The sequence below is a fragment of the Mycosarcoma maydis genome, chromosome 14 (assembly GCF_000328475.2).
Source record: "Mycosarcoma maydis chromosome 14, whole genome shotgun sequence".
Lineage (NCBI taxonomy): Eukaryota > Fungi > Basidiomycota > Ustilaginomycetes > Ustilaginales > Mycosarcoma > Mycosarcoma maydis.
Window position 1 is genome coordinate 147,934 of NC_026491.1, and position 16,396 is coordinate 164,329.

The following is a 16,396-nucleotide window of genomic DNA, read 5'->3' on the forward strand; positions in this document are numbered from 1 at the left end:
TCGCTCGTTTTGGCAAGCACACAAACATTCACGATTGCCATTTCGACAACCACCTCGATACTTGCATGGCTGGAAAAAAGGTTGTCATTCGAAGAGCGTACGGCAGCTCAATGTTCCACCTGCTGCATACTAACCCTCCTCATGCCCTCGCCCAATAGCTTTTCCTTCTCCTTGCCATCTCTCACCTTCCTCTTGCGCTCCTCCTCCTTGATGGGATCGATCATGCCTCTCGTCACGCCCACCTTGAACAAGAACGCTCTCAACGACTCGGCGATCTCCCCCGGGAGCGGCTCTCTGCTTAAAAGATCCACTGCCAACGCATAGAATTCGGCACTGTGTTTGGTAAACACCCTGTCGTCCGTATCGTCATTCAGGGTACAAAGACCAGCAAAGATTTCGGCGACGACGGGGCTCCAAGCTGCAATGTTCCTCGCCTGTGTCTCCGAGTCGAGCGGCAGGAAGCCACAGACAATATTGTAGCCGAGCGGAACAAGTTTCTCTCGGATCTGCGATTGAAGCACCACGTGGTCCGCTCGCGAATCCGCGTGCATTCGCACCAATATATGCACCAGCGTCGCAGCCGACGACGATTCCTGCTTGAGAAGGTTAGGCAACTGCTTCATAAATCCCACCTTCCAGAGCGCCACTCGAAGCTCTTTGTCGGCGTTGAACCGTTTCGAAAAGTCGTATGAGTCTTCGAGCACCGATGTGAGTCGAAGCAGTTGAGCCGCCGGCATGGTCTGGTAGACCTCTTGATTTTGCAGCAGTTCGTGCGTCGTTTCGATCAGAAGCAGTTGGAGGACGCATTTGACAATGATCTGCTTGAATGCTCGACGTCGATCCGAGCTCGACATTGGCTGGACGGTCGCGGCTGTGGTCGAAGGCTGCGTCTCCCCTTCAGGCAGCTGTTGCGAGCTAGGTCCAGGGAAAACCGCACCTGGTCCTTGTACACCATCCGCCAGCTGAGCGCCATCTGCCACTACGTCCTGTGGCGAGTCAGTCGGCGCACCTCCACCGCCCGCACTCGACCCATCCGCCCTCAACAAGGGATCAAACAGCTGATGCGCCGTCGTAGTCCTGAACAACTGCAAAAACGTATCCACCACCATCCCCCACTTGTCCACACTCAACTTGCGCACGTTCTTCTCCAACAAGCCTTGCAAACAGCTCGTACCGATCCTCGCCAACGTATCATTCTCCTGGCAGATGCATGCGCACAGCAGATCCAACAGTCCCGGCAAAAGCCTCTCGAGCGTTTCAAAGTAGAACGTCCAGAGATCCACCAAGTTGCGCAGTGCTTGAATGAGCGTCGTGCTGAGCCAGACCGACATGTCTTCGTGCGAGGAGAAGCGAGTCACGTCCTGGCGAGAGCGGAGAACGGCAAAGATGGGGAAGAGGATCTCTTGACACACCGTGTCCCAAAAATCGGGTCGGAAGGAACGTCCGTATTGCTTGAGGATAGAAAAGAGACTGTCGAGCGCGACACGTCGCACTTCGAGGTCGTCGCCGGTCATAATGATGTCGTGGAACGCAAACAAGACAGGGAACCAGAACCGAACCATCGGATCGTCCGACATGGGCGTGCTAGCCGCCGGTCCCGGATCACCACCTTCCTCGATCGGACATTCTTTGGCGCTGAGCATCGATGCGACCAGACCGCGAAGAAGCTCGGTCGCCTGCAAGCTGATCTTTTGCTTGCTTGCTTTAGCGAACTGCGTTGCGCAGATGCACAGATCCGCAAAAGATCCATTGACGATGATTGCACCCAAGTGCTTAGCGTTGAGCTGCCGAACCAGGTCAAATGCGTAAGCTGAAACCCTCTCGGAAGGCGCCACAGATGCAGCACCAAAAACGCCAAACATCGTCCTCCATCCAGAACGAATGTTGTCCACTCTCGACTGGATCATCTGCTCCAAGCACTGCAGCACCATCTCCTTGGCCTCCAAATTCCTGTTACGCTGCATTGTGATTTCAAACGGCTTGAGGAAATCCTTTTGGAACTTGAAATGCGGCAACTCTTCTTTTTCCAAGAAGCGCATCGCAAGCTGCCGGAGCGAGTCGAGTCCAAAAGCAGAGACATGGACGTTGGGGTGACAACAGACCATGTTGAAGTGCTCGCCGAGAATGGACCAGATGTTGGACCATTCCATGCGGATTCGACCCATGTTGTAGTAGGAGATTTCAACGAGCTTCTGCAGCGAAAACATGCGCGGATACTCGGTCAAACCTGATGACTGAATCTCTTCCCAAGAGACATCAGACAGCGCCTGGACAAAGTCGACGATGGCTGTACCCGAAAGTGAAGCGCTAGAAGAGAACACCATATCCGCCGCGACAGTAACTTCCGACGATGCGCCTGCCTGCACCACCTCACTGTTAGGCAGGGATGGCTGTCGAAGTCGGCTGTTGGCAGCTCCGGAAGCGGCGTTGGCCGAAGCGGTACTTCTCCTTCCCAGATCGGGGAGCTGTCGACCATCCATACCACCACTGATGAGCTGGAATCGCTCCAGCTGACTGACACATGTCAGAACCTCGCGCCAGCTGCCTTTGAGGTAGTTGCCCTCGCTGTGCGCGACGCCTAGCAGTGTCTTGATCGCTTCGACGTTCTTGCTTTTCATCTCGCCCAAGTTGTTGAGGAAGGTAAATTTAGCCAGCGTTGTCACAAAAGCGTTCCGTTCGAGCTCGAGGCCAAACAGCGAGACGATCTTGATGGCGTCGCGGAAACCCTCGAGACACTTTTCGACCACCTCAGCGTCGTCGGATTCCTGCATCGGTCCAGAAATACCGGCGAGGAACGGCATCCAGGCAACCTCGAACATGGGCTTGACATGCTCAAAGTGCGAAGCGGAGAAGAACTGTGCTGCAGCGGCGCGTTGCTGCGGTCCGATACGGCGCTGTGCACGAACCATGGTACGGAACAGTGCCTCTGTCTTATTCGCCATCCCCTCGGACTGTAACACGTACGCCTCGCGCTGCAGATCTCGTCCCACTGTTGCAATCGCATTCGCCAACCCCGACGAAGGCGTTACAGGTGCAGGCGTAGCCACCTCATCCTTCATCTTGATCTCGTTGGTCTGGATTTCATCAAAGACCGAGCGCAAGTATTCTTCGGGCAGACTCTTGCCATCGTCAATCCCGGAATTGTTCTTGACAAAGTCCTTGAAAGTCATCCTGTGCTTGACCTGCGGATTGTGCGCATCCGTGTTGAGCATGATAACCGAGTAGGCAAAGACGTAGGCCGTGTCTGCATTGGCAAACGCATCCGGGTTGCCGTGGATGAAACGTTCAGCAAACTTGAGCATGTACCGATCGATTTTCTGCGACTCTCCTGGCAATCGGAACGCCTGCAAGAACCTTCGAAGCGCGTCGGTGAATCCGAGGCCCTCGAAGTTCATCATATCGACAAAGGCGTGCATGATCGCATTGCTTTCTGGCGTACCTTCGCCCAAGAACTCGCCAATCTGCGCTTTACTGAGACCGTCGGCATAGAGCAAGAAGCGTGCAATGTCGGCAGGCTCGCGCGAGCGGATAAAGTTGTTCTTGATGAGGTCGTCGATGCCGCGCTTGGGCTTGAAGTTGAATTTGCGAATGGCTTCGAGGAGGATCGTTTTGCGCTGCTTGGCGTTTTCGAATCGGCTGGGATCGTCTTGGGGCTCGGGTGTATGGCCGCGGCTGATCTCGGATGCAATTCCAGCACCGAGGTTGGAGGGGGAGCCTTGGGATCCAACAGCTGGACTCGTTTCCATGAGGTTCTCACTGTCGACGGTGATGGTCTCGTTACCGACACGAATGTCCTCGCTCGCACGGGGCGAGCTGGTGCTGTCGCCAGGGTGACCGCCGAGGTAGTGACCCGCTGCTTCCGACGAGACTGGACCGCGACTGGACCACACTACAAGCGAACGCAGCACCGAACAGAGACAGTCAAGGCTTTGTCGTTTCAGGCGCGCCTCAACCGACTGATTACCACCGAACGAAGACGGGACTGAGTCGTGCGAAGTCTCGCTAGCCGCAGCAGTGCTAAGCGTGGGCGGGATTGCCGGTCCAGATCCATTTGCTTTGGGCAATACAGTGCCAGACGTGGTAGCTGACGCAGCGTCCTTGTCACCCTTTCCGTCCACAGAGGGCGAGACGTGTGTCTGCGAGATCTTGGAAATGACATTCATCAATCGCTCGTAGATGTTGTCCAACGCCGTTCTGTCGCAATCATAGTTGAGGTAGATTTCCACCAAGGCTTGTGGGTCTTGACACAGGCGTATCATTACGCCAAGCAAGATGGACTTTTGTCTGGCCGTGGATGTGCGCATCTCCAAGATGGGCAGGAAGATCTCGTTGAGCAACACTTCAATCTCCTTTTTCAGCTTGGTACGCATGCCGTCGAGGATGAGCCAAAAGATCTCGCAGCTAATCTCAAAGACCTGGTTGACGCTCGATACGGCGTTTCGGCTGAGGCTGAGGCACAGATACTGCTTGACCGCCTGAACGAACTGGGTTTGCTCGCCAGTGGTGGTACTGTGGATGATGACGCTGGGGTCGGTGAAGATGGCCATGTGCGACTGAATAATGGTGAGGATGAGGTGGAGCGAGAGCAGCTTGGAACGCATAGCATGCGACTTGATGTCGCGCTCGCTCTCCGCACCGAGAGGCTTCATTGTGAGTTTGCACAGCGCGCGCAACACGAGGAATGCGTCCTTAACAAAGAGCTCCGCCGTGCTCATGTTGGCGAGGCTGCCGGCATTGTCGCGCTCTGATGCACCCTCGAACGACTTGCGGTCCTCAAAGGTCTGGAGCGTGATCTTTTCCGTGGTGTCAGCTGCAACAGAATCTGAGCCGTCTGCATTGTCCACGTCGTGCTGTCCAGTCGTGTCGGCTGCGTTGTCGTTGGGTTGCAGAGCTGTCTCGCCCTTGGGTGCATCTGTGTGCCCGTTGGACTGTGATTGCGTCATGTTGGAGGTGCTGCGGGACATGGATACGGCACCGGAGGCGGGTGTGGCGGCGCGAGGGACGCGTGCAAAGACATGATGAACCATCTGTGTCAGACTCCCCTGAGCGATAGCCTGATTGGCGGCCGACTTGCTCATGAGAAAAATGTTGTAAACAGTACGCACTGCCTTGAGCAAACTGGACTGGTGCACATGTACGGTGGTCGAGAGCACTGAAGCGAGAAGAGCCTTGATGATCTGCAATGCCACCTTGTCGTCCAAATTCTCGTGATAGCAATCGCAAACTGTCTCGGTGACGAGATCAGCAAGTGTTTGTGGTGGCTGACCGGCAGCAATGATGGCGCTTGCAACTTGGATTGGATCATCCTCGGCAAAAAAGGCGTAGCTGACGAGCTTGCCAATGCAGTCGAGACTGACGATGATGAGGTTGTTGCTTCGCGTTCTGCATGCTAGACGAAGTGGCTCAAAGACGACACGAGGATCCAAGACAGGCTGTTCTTGATCGGCTGATTGCGATGAAGCCGTGTAAGCGGCTGCAGCCTTGACCATGTCCAGAGCAACGTTGGCGGCATCTTTGAGCTCCTTGTCTTTCTTGGCTTCCTTTGCGCTGGCGATGGTCTCGAGCGCGCCGATGACGAAGACGGCACTGCCCTTGTTCAAGCTCTTGAGGCTGGACCGCGAATGCACTGTGGTGGCAGCTGTGGCCGTAGTTGAGACCGAAGAGGAGCGACGAGTCCTGACCATGCTAGCGCGGGAACTCGAAGCCTCCGGAGGAGCAGGAGTTGGCTGCACTGCGATGTCTGCTGGTGGTTCAGTGGCTGCGTTGTCAACAATGATCTGGCGAGTTTCTTGCTCTGGTAAAGATTGCGTGGTGGGAAGCTCTCGTGCCTCTGCTTCTCCTTCTGCTGTCGATCCAGGCTGCGCGAGGCAAGAGACGTCGGCGTCACGACTTGCGGCTTCTGTGTACGCCGCATCGCTGAGGGAAACGTGCGAGACAGAGCTACCGGGCACGTTCGATGGGCGCTCAGCGGTATCGGTTGTTGCCGACACGTCTGTAGGGATCTCTTCGGAAGCTGGCAGCTGCTCCCTTTGATCTTGTGACGACAAGTCGTTAGCCGCCACTTCTGTCGATTGTACACATTGGTTGTTGACTTCTGTGGTGATATGCTGCTCGACGACCTCAGTCGGGTGGGTTGTATCAAGTGGGTCTACTAGACTAGCACCGCCGGAAGGGAGATGGGGCTTGAAAGATGCTTCGGCGTCGTTAGCCTCGTGGTCTTCCATGGTATAGGTTGCAATGCTGATCGAAGCGATGCAGAAGCGTACGGTGGGATAAGGATGGTGAAGATGGTGAAAGCGAAGCAAGGTCGGCAGAGGGATCAGCAATGAAAATCGTTCCGAAGAAGAACCAACTTAATTCACGATTCAGACTGCATGGCGGTGCTAAGGCCAACAACACACAAAGCACACACATTCTGTGATTCACGATTCGTAATCCCAAACGGACAGAGTGAGAGCGCAGCGCTCCACGAAAAGGTTGCGCAACAGAGTCGCTGAGTGGCAGCGTGCAAGTCGTGAGTGAGTGCAACTGGTGAACTGTGACTGTGTCTATGCGGCGCGGGAAGAGACGCCCGATCCACATGCAGATTGCAGACAGAGCACGCGCACGAGCACCAACTCCGTCGATTTCGCGCGGCTCGATTCACCATTTCTATTCACAAAGCGTTGGCTGGTATCTCGGTCTAACATTTTATCGTTTCCCTTCACGCCTTTTGCTTCGTGCTTCGTGCTTAACTTGCCGAGCCTGTATCGGGACAAAACATCTTGATGCTGCCGCCTATAACGTGCAACACTGCATCGGTGCTGGCTCGTACCAAGGTGGTGGAAAGCGTATTTTGGATGGGTATCGATACGTGTGCATTGAGCGAAAACAGTGGATGTAGCGTGTACAGATTAGAAGAGCGAGCAGAAAAGGTCCGTAAGAAGAGCAATGTGAGTGTGCACATTATGCTTCGCCCAAGATAGCCTCGTTGAGCTCCATCAATGGCGCAAGCTCGCGTGGCTCTACCAGCTCAAACTCTGTGATGAAGAGCAAAAAGTGACGGTAGGAAGTGTTGAGATGAGCCTCGATACTCAGCGCACACACCTGGGCAAAGTGGTGATTATAAATGTGTGCGTAAATGCGGAACAGCCTTCTGAGAATCGACTTGACCACAGCAGCAAAGTTCTTGGGGAATGGCACGCCAATCTTGCTCGGGAAGAGTTCCTCGTCATCCAGCTGAGATTGCACCCAGCTCATCAGGCAGTCGACGTACTCTGGCGCTGACATCTTGGTGGGACGACGGTAGAGCGCCGAGTTGGCATCCTGCCAATGGTACTCGAAGCGTGGGCCGGCGCACATGACGGGGCATTCAGTCGGCGTGCAAAATTCGGTGATAGTACCATAGAGCATGTTGACGTGATTAAAAAAGTCAAGCGTGTTGACCGCAAGCCATTCGTTGAGATCTTCGCCTTCGGGAAGCACCACTGCCAGTCGGAGATTGCCGCTTCCCAGGGTAGCTTCGGCATAGCGCTTGAGCTGGTACTGTTTTGTACCTTCTGGGATGTTGCGCTTGGGCTTAAATGTACGCGTCTTGGAAAGACCGAAGAAGGACGACATTATAGATGCTGATGTCACCACTTGGAGAACGGCTTGAGGTGGTCGGGTGGTCGTAGTTTTGAGATGAAGGCAAAAGTGTGGTGTGTCCGCAGCCTCGAATATAACGATGCTCAGTGTATCTCAACTACGTGCGTGATGGTCGTTGTGAGAACGATGAGGAGCAATAGCAAGGCGATCAATCGTGAATGGATGAGAAATATGTACGAGAGAATCAGAAGCACAAGGTGTTGGCTGCCACGCCACGATTCAGGGGTTTATGGCGGCCGAATTCACGATTCGAGATGGTCGAAATTGCAAATCGTGAATAGAGTGATTCAACAACAACCAACACTCGTAACGCGCGTGACTCTCTCTCTTCCTCTCTCTCTCCCCGCTTGCAGTTCGCAGCGCGTGTTTTGGCTTGTAGAGATCAACACTAAGTTAACTTAACGGCTCGCGACCACCAAGTCGACCCTGCAGCATTGCGCATGGGAGCCGTCTGTGTCACATTTCCCTAACAACAGCGCCATCTCAACGCGCAAATTTAAATTTAGGCAGTCTGACCTGAAACCTCACGCCTGTTTGGCTGTACCATACGTGTTTTGATTCCGCACTCAATCTCTGCTCGGACTTTATGACTATTTATCACGGAATCACAAATCGGAATGAAAGAGCCAAGATTCACGATTCACGCCAAGCAGACAGAAATCCCAAACAGTGTGGGATCGCAAAACACAACATACCTCAGAACAGCCCATGGCCTGTGGCCTTGGCCCCACATCAACACCGAAACGCAAAACGTAGTGGCTTGCCCGATCTTGTCCACTCCCGATCGATCCCGTCCTCCACGTCCAGACTCACCGCGAGCATGCGTTTACAGTCGCTGATAGGGTTAGCCCTCTCTTGCTAACTTAACTTCTAAAGTGCACAAAAGACTCGCGGTAAGCACTGTCCTTAGATTAAAAATAAAGGGTGAAAAGTGTACAAGGGAATTCTATGGCTTCTTTGTTCCCCTCGCTGTAGGGTTCCACTTTTCGAATTTGATGAACTCGCGAAAGTGGCAGAAGATGGAGGTAAAGCTGACTATGGTGTAGTAGAACGGTGCTAGCAAGCCGAAAGCAACGATGCCCATCGGGTGGGTGAAATTCGAACGATTCTTGAGGGTAATACAAATGGTCACAAAAAGGCAGATCAGGTTGATGGCGAGTGCCCACATCGAGATAGCAAAGCCTCCAAAGTCATCGAACCAAGCCTTTAAGCCTTGGTGAGGAAAGCTGAGGATGAGACCCGAGAAGAGGATAAAGAAGAGACTCAAGTTGCAATAGAAGTAGATTTCTCGATAGACGAGGAGCTGGAAGAGACCGATACGAGACCTCCAGCCATTGTCGTCCGAGTAGGCTCCTCTGCGAATCGCTGGTAGAGCGTGTCGGAAGGCCACCTGGGTCCAACCCTGTGCCCATCGCAGGCGCTGTTTCAACAAGGCTGGAACCGTCTCAGGCGCGAGTTCGTAGGAGAGCACCTTGAGGTCGTACTCGATGCGAGCTCCCGAGATGATGGCTCGCATCGAGCTGTCAATATCCTCGGTCAACATGTGCTTTTGCATTCCCAGAGTTTTGAGCAGACTGGCGTTCCAGTGACCGTTGGAGCCACCAAAGAAGCCGTAGCCCTGCATCACGGCCCTTCCGCTGTGCATGACACCGTAGATCATGTCAAATTCGGCAGCTACTAGTCTGGTTAACCAAGTTTCGTCGTAGTTGTAGACACAGCAGCGACCCTGGATGATATCGATGCCGCCTTGCAGGAATCTGCGTGCAACCCAACGCAGTGCATTGGGATCTGGATAGTGGTCAGTGTCGTAGAGCGTGATGATTTCGCACTTGTAATCCAACGAGAGGTAGTAGTTGATGTTGTCCGCCTTGGAGGTCGAGTTGGGCACCTTGATGACGCGCAGCCTCGCGTGGGCCTTTTCGAGCTCTCGCAGCTCGCTCTCGACTGGCTCGATGGGTTTGGGCGTGTTGTAGACAAGGTTGATCATGATCCTGTCGCTGGGATAGTTGATCTCGCGCAGAGCATAGCGAAGTTGTCGCATGATGATGTCCTGCTCGTTGGGCAAGTAAGCTACGAGGATCACATCGATTTTGGGCCATGGTTTGCCGTTCTCTGTCTCGGCCCATCCTTCCTTGGCTGCTTTGCGAAATGCTCGTCGGGTTTTGACCGAAGGTCGAATCGACTGCATCGCCTCGGTGGAAACGGATAGGGCGGTGAGGGTTTGCAGAATTAGCAGCACATAGAAAAACACCGCTTGCCAGATGGGTGGAATGACAATGAAGAAGAAAAAGCTAAAGACCGAGTAGCTGATGAGGAGGATCATGGGCGTCCAACCGTAGATAAAGGCAGACAAGTTGCCCAGTAATGTGGCCAAGCCGCCATGGGATTGCATGGTGGCTGATCTATGGAGATGGCTATGGTTCGTGGAGCTGTGGATTATGAAGCTTAGACGAAACTGACTCGATGACAAGGTAGGATCTGTAGGTCTGCTACGAAGATGCGAAGCTGGTCTTGATGAACGTGAAGACAGTCGCGAAGGCTATGCTATCTTGGGGGTGGGGGTGGGAGGGAGAGGATTCGGATGAGTAGGATGGAGGATGGCGGAAAAGGTGTGTTCCTACGAGATCAAAGTCTCTATCATCTGGTCGAGGAGACGAGATGATATGAGAAAAATGCCAAGGGGAATTTTGCGGATCTCTTCCAGGGTGCTGAAAAGACGAACAGGAGAACGTAAACGCCCCTCAAGTGGAGCGTCAAACTTCAAGGCTACATGCACCAAAAGGAGGTGAGCTGCGATGGCAAATATGACTTCTGCGAAAGCGTGAAGGGGCCACTTGCACATTCACAAGGCTCAGGCCTGATTGATGCGCAGGTGCAGAAATGGATTCGCCTGGACCGACACTCGAGACAAAGGACACTAGAAACTTTGTGTGAGTGTCACAGCAATCAGCGTTCGCTTTAGAAACAAAACGTCGACGACCGTCGAACTGTTAGTGCCAATCCAACCGAGATCCTTGCTGCAAAACCACAGACACGGGCTTGTTGAATGAAACACAGTCCGAGATCGAGCATGCGGTTGCTGGGAGAAAGGGCAACCGCGATAGAAAATCCAACCAGCGCGAGACTCAGAGACACACTTTGGAGCCAGCACAACAAACATGCCTGTCTTCGATTAGGCGCTGTTTTACGGCAAGCTAGCCGACTGAAACCACAAAGAGAGTCAGTCATTTGTCAATCTCGATTGTGAATTCGCGGTGCCATGACCACAAGTAAGGTAGGTGTGTCTCGCCAAAGGAGCGTAAGGACAAAGACCTGGAACGGCACCCAGATCTCGGTCTTGCCTTTGTTGGTTGAAGCGTAGGGATGTGCGTACGCTGTGTAGCAAAACCAACGCATGAGGTTGACGCACCAGAGGCTTCGGCTCCTGTGGCTGCAGCAGCTGAGCTGCGTACGCTTTGTCGCGTAAATTCTTTCACGACATTTGGATTTTATTTTAATATTCTTTTTCTAGAATTTGGCTTTTGAAAATTGCCGAACTCAAGTTCCGCAAACAAATTTGAAAGACTCGGATCACTCGTGACTCTCACACTCACGACTCACGACTCACGACTCACGACTCACGACTCATAATCTGGTTCGTGTTCGTGTTCATTTGCGTTTTCGTTTTCGTGTTCTTGTTCGGTCTGCAACCCACCTCAACCTCGAGGGTTAGGGTCCCCTTTAAGGGAGGGGGCTTGACCGGCTTTCATTTGACGCAAGAGACGAAGCGCCTCGCTTAATGTGGGTGTGGCACAAGATGCAGCCTCCAGGCGCAGCACAGACAGCCTCGCTGAACTTGGTCGCACGTCGCACCTCGCACGTCGCTCTTACCCGTCGCCGTTTGTTCCAAACTGTATCGTTTGAATGTCGTTTGGGCGCCATGTGAGACAATCGCCAAGTCATCAAGCGGTTGTCACTTTGCTTGAACAGGTCTCCATTTGCAACAAAGATAGCAATCACGAATTCTCAATCTGTGAATGGCCGGTCCTGTCCACCTTGAGTCAGTTCAAGCTCGTAGACCAACCACCTTGGCTGTCTTCTTGGGCAATCATCCGCTCTATCTGTTGTCTTTCGTGATTCGATAGCTCTGGCTTTGCGAACCCGCTTGATCCTGCTCATCTCAGCTCTTGCCGATCTTCGATTACTTTGCTTCGCCTATTCCTTTCGACTGTCTTCCATTGCAAACTCATCCCCGCTCACGCCGTCACTCGCGTTCTCTGTGGCCCTAGTTCATTCTCTCATCCCCCGAACTTCCACACCATCTTCTCTTACACCCTCAACATCCTCTCATAGCACAAGCGCAAGCACATCAAGACATCACGTTCGCCTCTAGACGGCATTGCTCTCTGGATACGGCTTAGCGATCTCTCTTACTGGCAGCGCAAACAGCCTCTGACCACATCTCGTCGTAGCTCGACATGGTCATTCTCACCAAGACGGCGCCAGCAAGGCTGATCGCGTCGGTGCTCGTCCTAACTGCATCCTGCTTACCGCTTGCACAAGCAGCGTGCGAGTGCGGCTACCGCGACCCGCTCACAAATGCTCTCTGGACTGACCGCGCCATCACCTACTTCAACGAAACTGGCCTCACTGATGTCGTCACCCAGCCATCACAGTCGCCACGCATTTATGGTGGCGCGTCTCCGGGAGAGACCGGCGATGGTCAACAAACATGGTCACTCGTCGGCAACCTCGTCAACAAGTGGGAAAACAGCTTCTTAGCCACCTACCGCAGTGCCGTCAGCTACAATAACACCTTCGCTGACGACAATGCATTGGCACTCCAGGTTTCGCCCGCAGAGCATGTACATCGCATCGTCAATGGCTCCCAAATTGTCACTCGTAGGCGCGACATTCTCTATGGCTCCTTCCGTGCCCAAATCGAACCTGCTATCTCTCGCGGCGCTGGCGCTGCGTTCAAGTTCAGCGCCGCTTACAACGACTCAGAGACGGTCAACATCGGCATCTTTACCTCGAATGATCCTCGCAACTCGACGCTCCAGTGGTCGTGGTCCGCCTATGGCCATGGTGACCAACCCGTCAAAGTCAACATCTCGTCTCTTGGCTCCACCGACTATCTCGAGCACCGCTTCGACTGGCAGCCAGAACTGCTTCAGTGGCGCAACGCCGCGACCAACGATAGCGCAAATTTCCACTCGATCCAAAAGGGTGTCAATGCAACCCACCTCCCCAAGACGCCCGCACCCATCAGCTTTCAGGCCTGGGCCAACGGCGAGCGTTCGCAATCCCAGGGTCCACCTCGCCGCGAGCCTCTCCTGACCCACGTCCGCTACACGCGTTTCTTCTTCAACTCGAGTCTCGAAGTGCGTCAGTCCCAGTTCAGCTCGCAATGCTCTATCGCTGCTGCCAATGCCGATGCCATTTGCAGCACCGAAGACTTGACGCTTCGCGACAGCACGCCTTTCGATCTGGCTGCGCTCAACAAGTTCAAGCCGTCCAAGGTGCCCTTCACCTCTCCTCTATATGGCGTCATTGCTATCTCGGTGGCTGTCGGCATCTTTTTCATGACCATCGCCCATGGACTCGTCGTGCGCTCCATCAAGGCCAAGGACAAGAAGCGAGCCGCTGCCATCGCGGCTCAGGAAAAAGTGCGTGGATCCATCTCGGCTTCGTCTTCTGAAACCCACATAGATGGATTTGGGTTACCGCCTAAGATGGCCTCGCTCGCATCCCACGACTCTGGCCTCGGCAGCGATGGCCATGTCACGCCCGTCGATGCCGACAAGATCGAGGACAAGGCGCAACTGTCCGGCTTCAGCTCTGTTGCAACGCCAGCAACTTTGAGCCCAGCGCATGCCACAGCAGCTCAGCCAGTTCACCTCTGGACCGCACCTGACCTCGTCTACGGCTCCGACAGTGACTCGGACGATGGCAGCGATTCCGACAATGACCTCTCTGACGCACGCTCCTACAACAGTCACACTGAGTTCGGGGCTAGAAATCAAGGCGTCTTGCCACGCTTCGCTGGCTCGACCTCCAGTCTGAGTCGACCCTCGAACTCGCTTAATGGACATGATTTGCCAGCTTTTGGCGGCAGCGGTGCTGAAACTCCGAGATGGATCGAGGACATGAAGCGAACACAAACCCTCCCTTATGTTGCTCCCGGCTTTGTTGGCGAAACTGCCTCCTCGGCCTACTCGCACAGCCTATCGGGGCACAACAAAGAGCGTCCAAGCTATGCCACCAGCCTCAAGAGTGACTACGACGAGATTGAGCTTGTCGATAGTCCTTACCTTGCGACATTCAGCCGCCAAGCCAGTTCTTCACATCTCGGCTTCCCAGGTGCTGATTCCAGCCAGGATCATTCGACCCACATGACCCACGACCAGCTGATCGCCCATCGACCGCGTGCCGGGTCCTTCGCCTCGATGCGCAGTGCTGCAGCCGCTTCCTCAATGTTTGACTTTCAGCACGAAGGAACTTCGAGAGCTGGATCTATCCATGAGGTATATGGCTCCGAGACCCACGACGCCTTCCAACGCCCGCAAATCATCCAGTGGCAACAGCGAGACCTAAATGCTGCTGATGGTCAAATCGGCGCTCTCGCCAAACCCGAGCTTGGTGATACAGTGGGACGCAAAGCTCGAGACGGTGCTGGTACGAGCGTCAAGCTGCCCGAGTCGTTCTGGCAGTCCATGATTCGCCGCATCAACAATCTCCTCTTTATCAAAGGCACCACCCAGCTCACTTCGACCGGAGCACGCAGGATCGACTATCTGGATGGCATGCGAGGCTTTGCATGTTTCCTGGTCTCGTTCCACCACTTCATGCTCATCTACTACTATGGCATCACTACACCCAATGCTCCGCATCATTATCCCAAATTCGAGTTCTGGTTCCGCTCGCTCATCGGTCCAATCGTGGTCAACCAGGGTCTCAAGCTGGGTATTTTCTTTATGCTGCCTTCCCGTACCATGACCAACCGATACTTGCTCAAGGGTGGACTGCAAAGCATGGCCGACGCTACGGTTCGGCGCGTTCCTCGTCTGGCATTGCCAGTTCTCGGCGCTGTTCTGGCCAACTACTTCCTCATGGACGTGGGAGCCTTCAAATGGGTTCCTCGTCTGGCGTCGAGGACATGGTCGACGTGGTCCTACTGGCAAAATTTTGACAATGTCATGGTCTTTTTGAATGCCTTTATCTCGCTCTGGTGGTCGGCTCCTCCAATTCAACCCGCTATAGAGACTAGATATGCTACAGGTGTGCTCTGGACCATCCCCGTAATTGTCCAAGGTACCTGGACATGCTTGATCTGCGCGCTCATTGCACACGAGATCAAGAATGCGTACAAGCGTTTCACTTTCTACGGTCTCTGCATCGCGCTTAGCTGGTACGCAAACACGTGGGATCTCTTCTTTATGGCTGGTCTCGTGGTAGCCGATCTGGATAGCAAGCTCAACTACCAGGCTAAAGCTGCCAAGGGCATTCCCTTAATTCCCGGGATTGTACGTCGCGGCTTGCACCTCCCCGAGTCGCTCGACAAGCTTCGAGTTCACGGCCAGGTTCTCGCTTGGGCACTTTTCCTCGCATGTTGGGTTCAGCAGTATCTCTCTCAAATTCCTGGAGCGCCCGGCAACGGCTTTGATGATCGGGAACACAGAATTCACCCGGGCTGGAGCACTGAGCAGCCGCACGCTTGGACAAACGACCCGGGCATTAGCTACACGTCCCCACGTGCGGCCACCTGGCTGCTGTCATTCAGCTTCTTCATCCTCACCGACCTTTCCAACCTGCTTCGAGCCTTCTTCCGTTTGCGCGTATGGTCGTACATCGGTAAACACGCGTTTGCGGTATTCTTGATGCACGGTGTCATTTGGTGGACGTGGTCGGCATGGTTGTGCCTTACGATGCTTGCTGCAGGTGTGCCATACTGGGCAACGATCTTGGTGGTGTTCTTTACGTCGTATGCACTGCTGATGGTGGTGGCCGAGTGCTTCACTGCTACCTTTGATTCTTGGGGCGGAGTCTTCTCCAAGGCTGTGTGGAGATCTACCTCTGCCGGTCTCGGAAGGAAAGTCTGAGTCCAACGATAACTCTCTTTGTACATTTTGTCTTCTCTTTTTACTCTCCTGTCTCGCTTTCTGTTTGCATGCACTACATCTTCTTACTGTGCTCTGCTGTAATCTGTTGAAACAATCTCTGTCCTTCTTGATGGTGGTAGTGAGTACAGCCTGGTTGCTTGAAAGCAAGGGCTTGTTTCACAAAGATACAATTACGAATCATGAATTATGAGTAGTGAATGATATCAGTCGTGAGGTATGAGTTACACGATGGTCGGGAGTAAGGCAACACCTTCAGGCACGAGGCTTCGTGCTTGGGTTCTTACGTACACGGTAATTTCCTAACAGTGTGAGATCGAGGCGAGTATACAAAACTGGTGCCCAAGCGTGCAGCGTGCAGTCACGAGTCGTGAGTCGTGAATCGTGGCTGTTGGGCGGAACGAGGAGAAAAGCGCGAGCACAACCACGAATCACGAATCAAATCACAAATCGTGAATGTCAACGTGGAGGAAACCCTATCAACGTGAAAGTCAGAGTCCCGATTCGAGTGTGCTTCGTGCTTCGTGCTTCGTGCTTCGTTCGTTCTTTGCGTCGTGCAGAAGCTGAGCACAGGCCTTGCCGTTCTCGTTGCAGCAAGAGCCATACTCATTTCGCCTTCTCTCATCGAATACCACCCCATCCGGCTCTCTGGCATCGCTGCAACACAAGCG

The 16,396-nt window shown here is 53.9% G+C and overlaps 4 protein-coding genes across 4 annotated transcripts; 1 reads left to right on the top strand and 3 right to left on the bottom strand.

Annotated features, from left to right (window-relative positions):
* Positions 1–107: 107 nt before the first annotated feature.
* UMAG_04351 (putative Arf family guanine nucleotide exchange factor) lies at positions 108–6,224 on the bottom strand (the record flags this gene model as incomplete). The annotated part of the gene is made up of 1 exon (XM_011392758.1): positions 108–6,224. One exon carries the CDS (start codon positions 6,222–6,224, stop codon positions 108–110), a length of 6,117 nt encoding a protein of 2,038 aa, XP_011391060.1.
* A 721-nt stretch (positions 6,225–6,945) lies between these two features.
* UMAG_04352 (putative MOB1 protein) lies at positions 6,946–7,599 on the bottom strand (the record flags this gene model as incomplete). Its single annotated transcript, XM_011392759.1, has 1 exon — positions 6,946–7,599. The coding sequence occupies one exon, from the start codon at positions 7,597–7,599 to the stop codon at positions 6,946–6,948; it is 654 nt and encodes a 217-aa protein (XP_011391061.1).
* A 973-nt stretch (positions 7,600–8,572) lies between these two features.
* On the bottom strand, positions 8,573–10,018 carry UMAG_04353 (uncharacterized protein; the record flags this gene model as incomplete). Its single annotated transcript, XM_011392760.1, has 1 exon — positions 8,573–10,018. The coding sequence occupies one exon, from the start codon at positions 10,016–10,018 to the stop codon at positions 8,573–8,575; it is 1,446 nt and encodes a 481-aa protein (XP_011391062.1).
* A 2,065-nt stretch (positions 10,019–12,083) lies between these two features.
* On the top strand, positions 12,084–15,707 carry UMAG_04354 (uncharacterized protein; the record flags this gene model as incomplete). Its single annotated transcript, XM_011392761.1, has 1 exon — positions 12,084–15,707. The coding sequence occupies one exon, from the start codon at positions 12,084–12,086 to the stop codon at positions 15,705–15,707; it is 3,624 nt and encodes a 1,207-aa protein (XP_011391063.1).
* Positions 15,708–16,396: the final 689 nt, after the last annotated feature.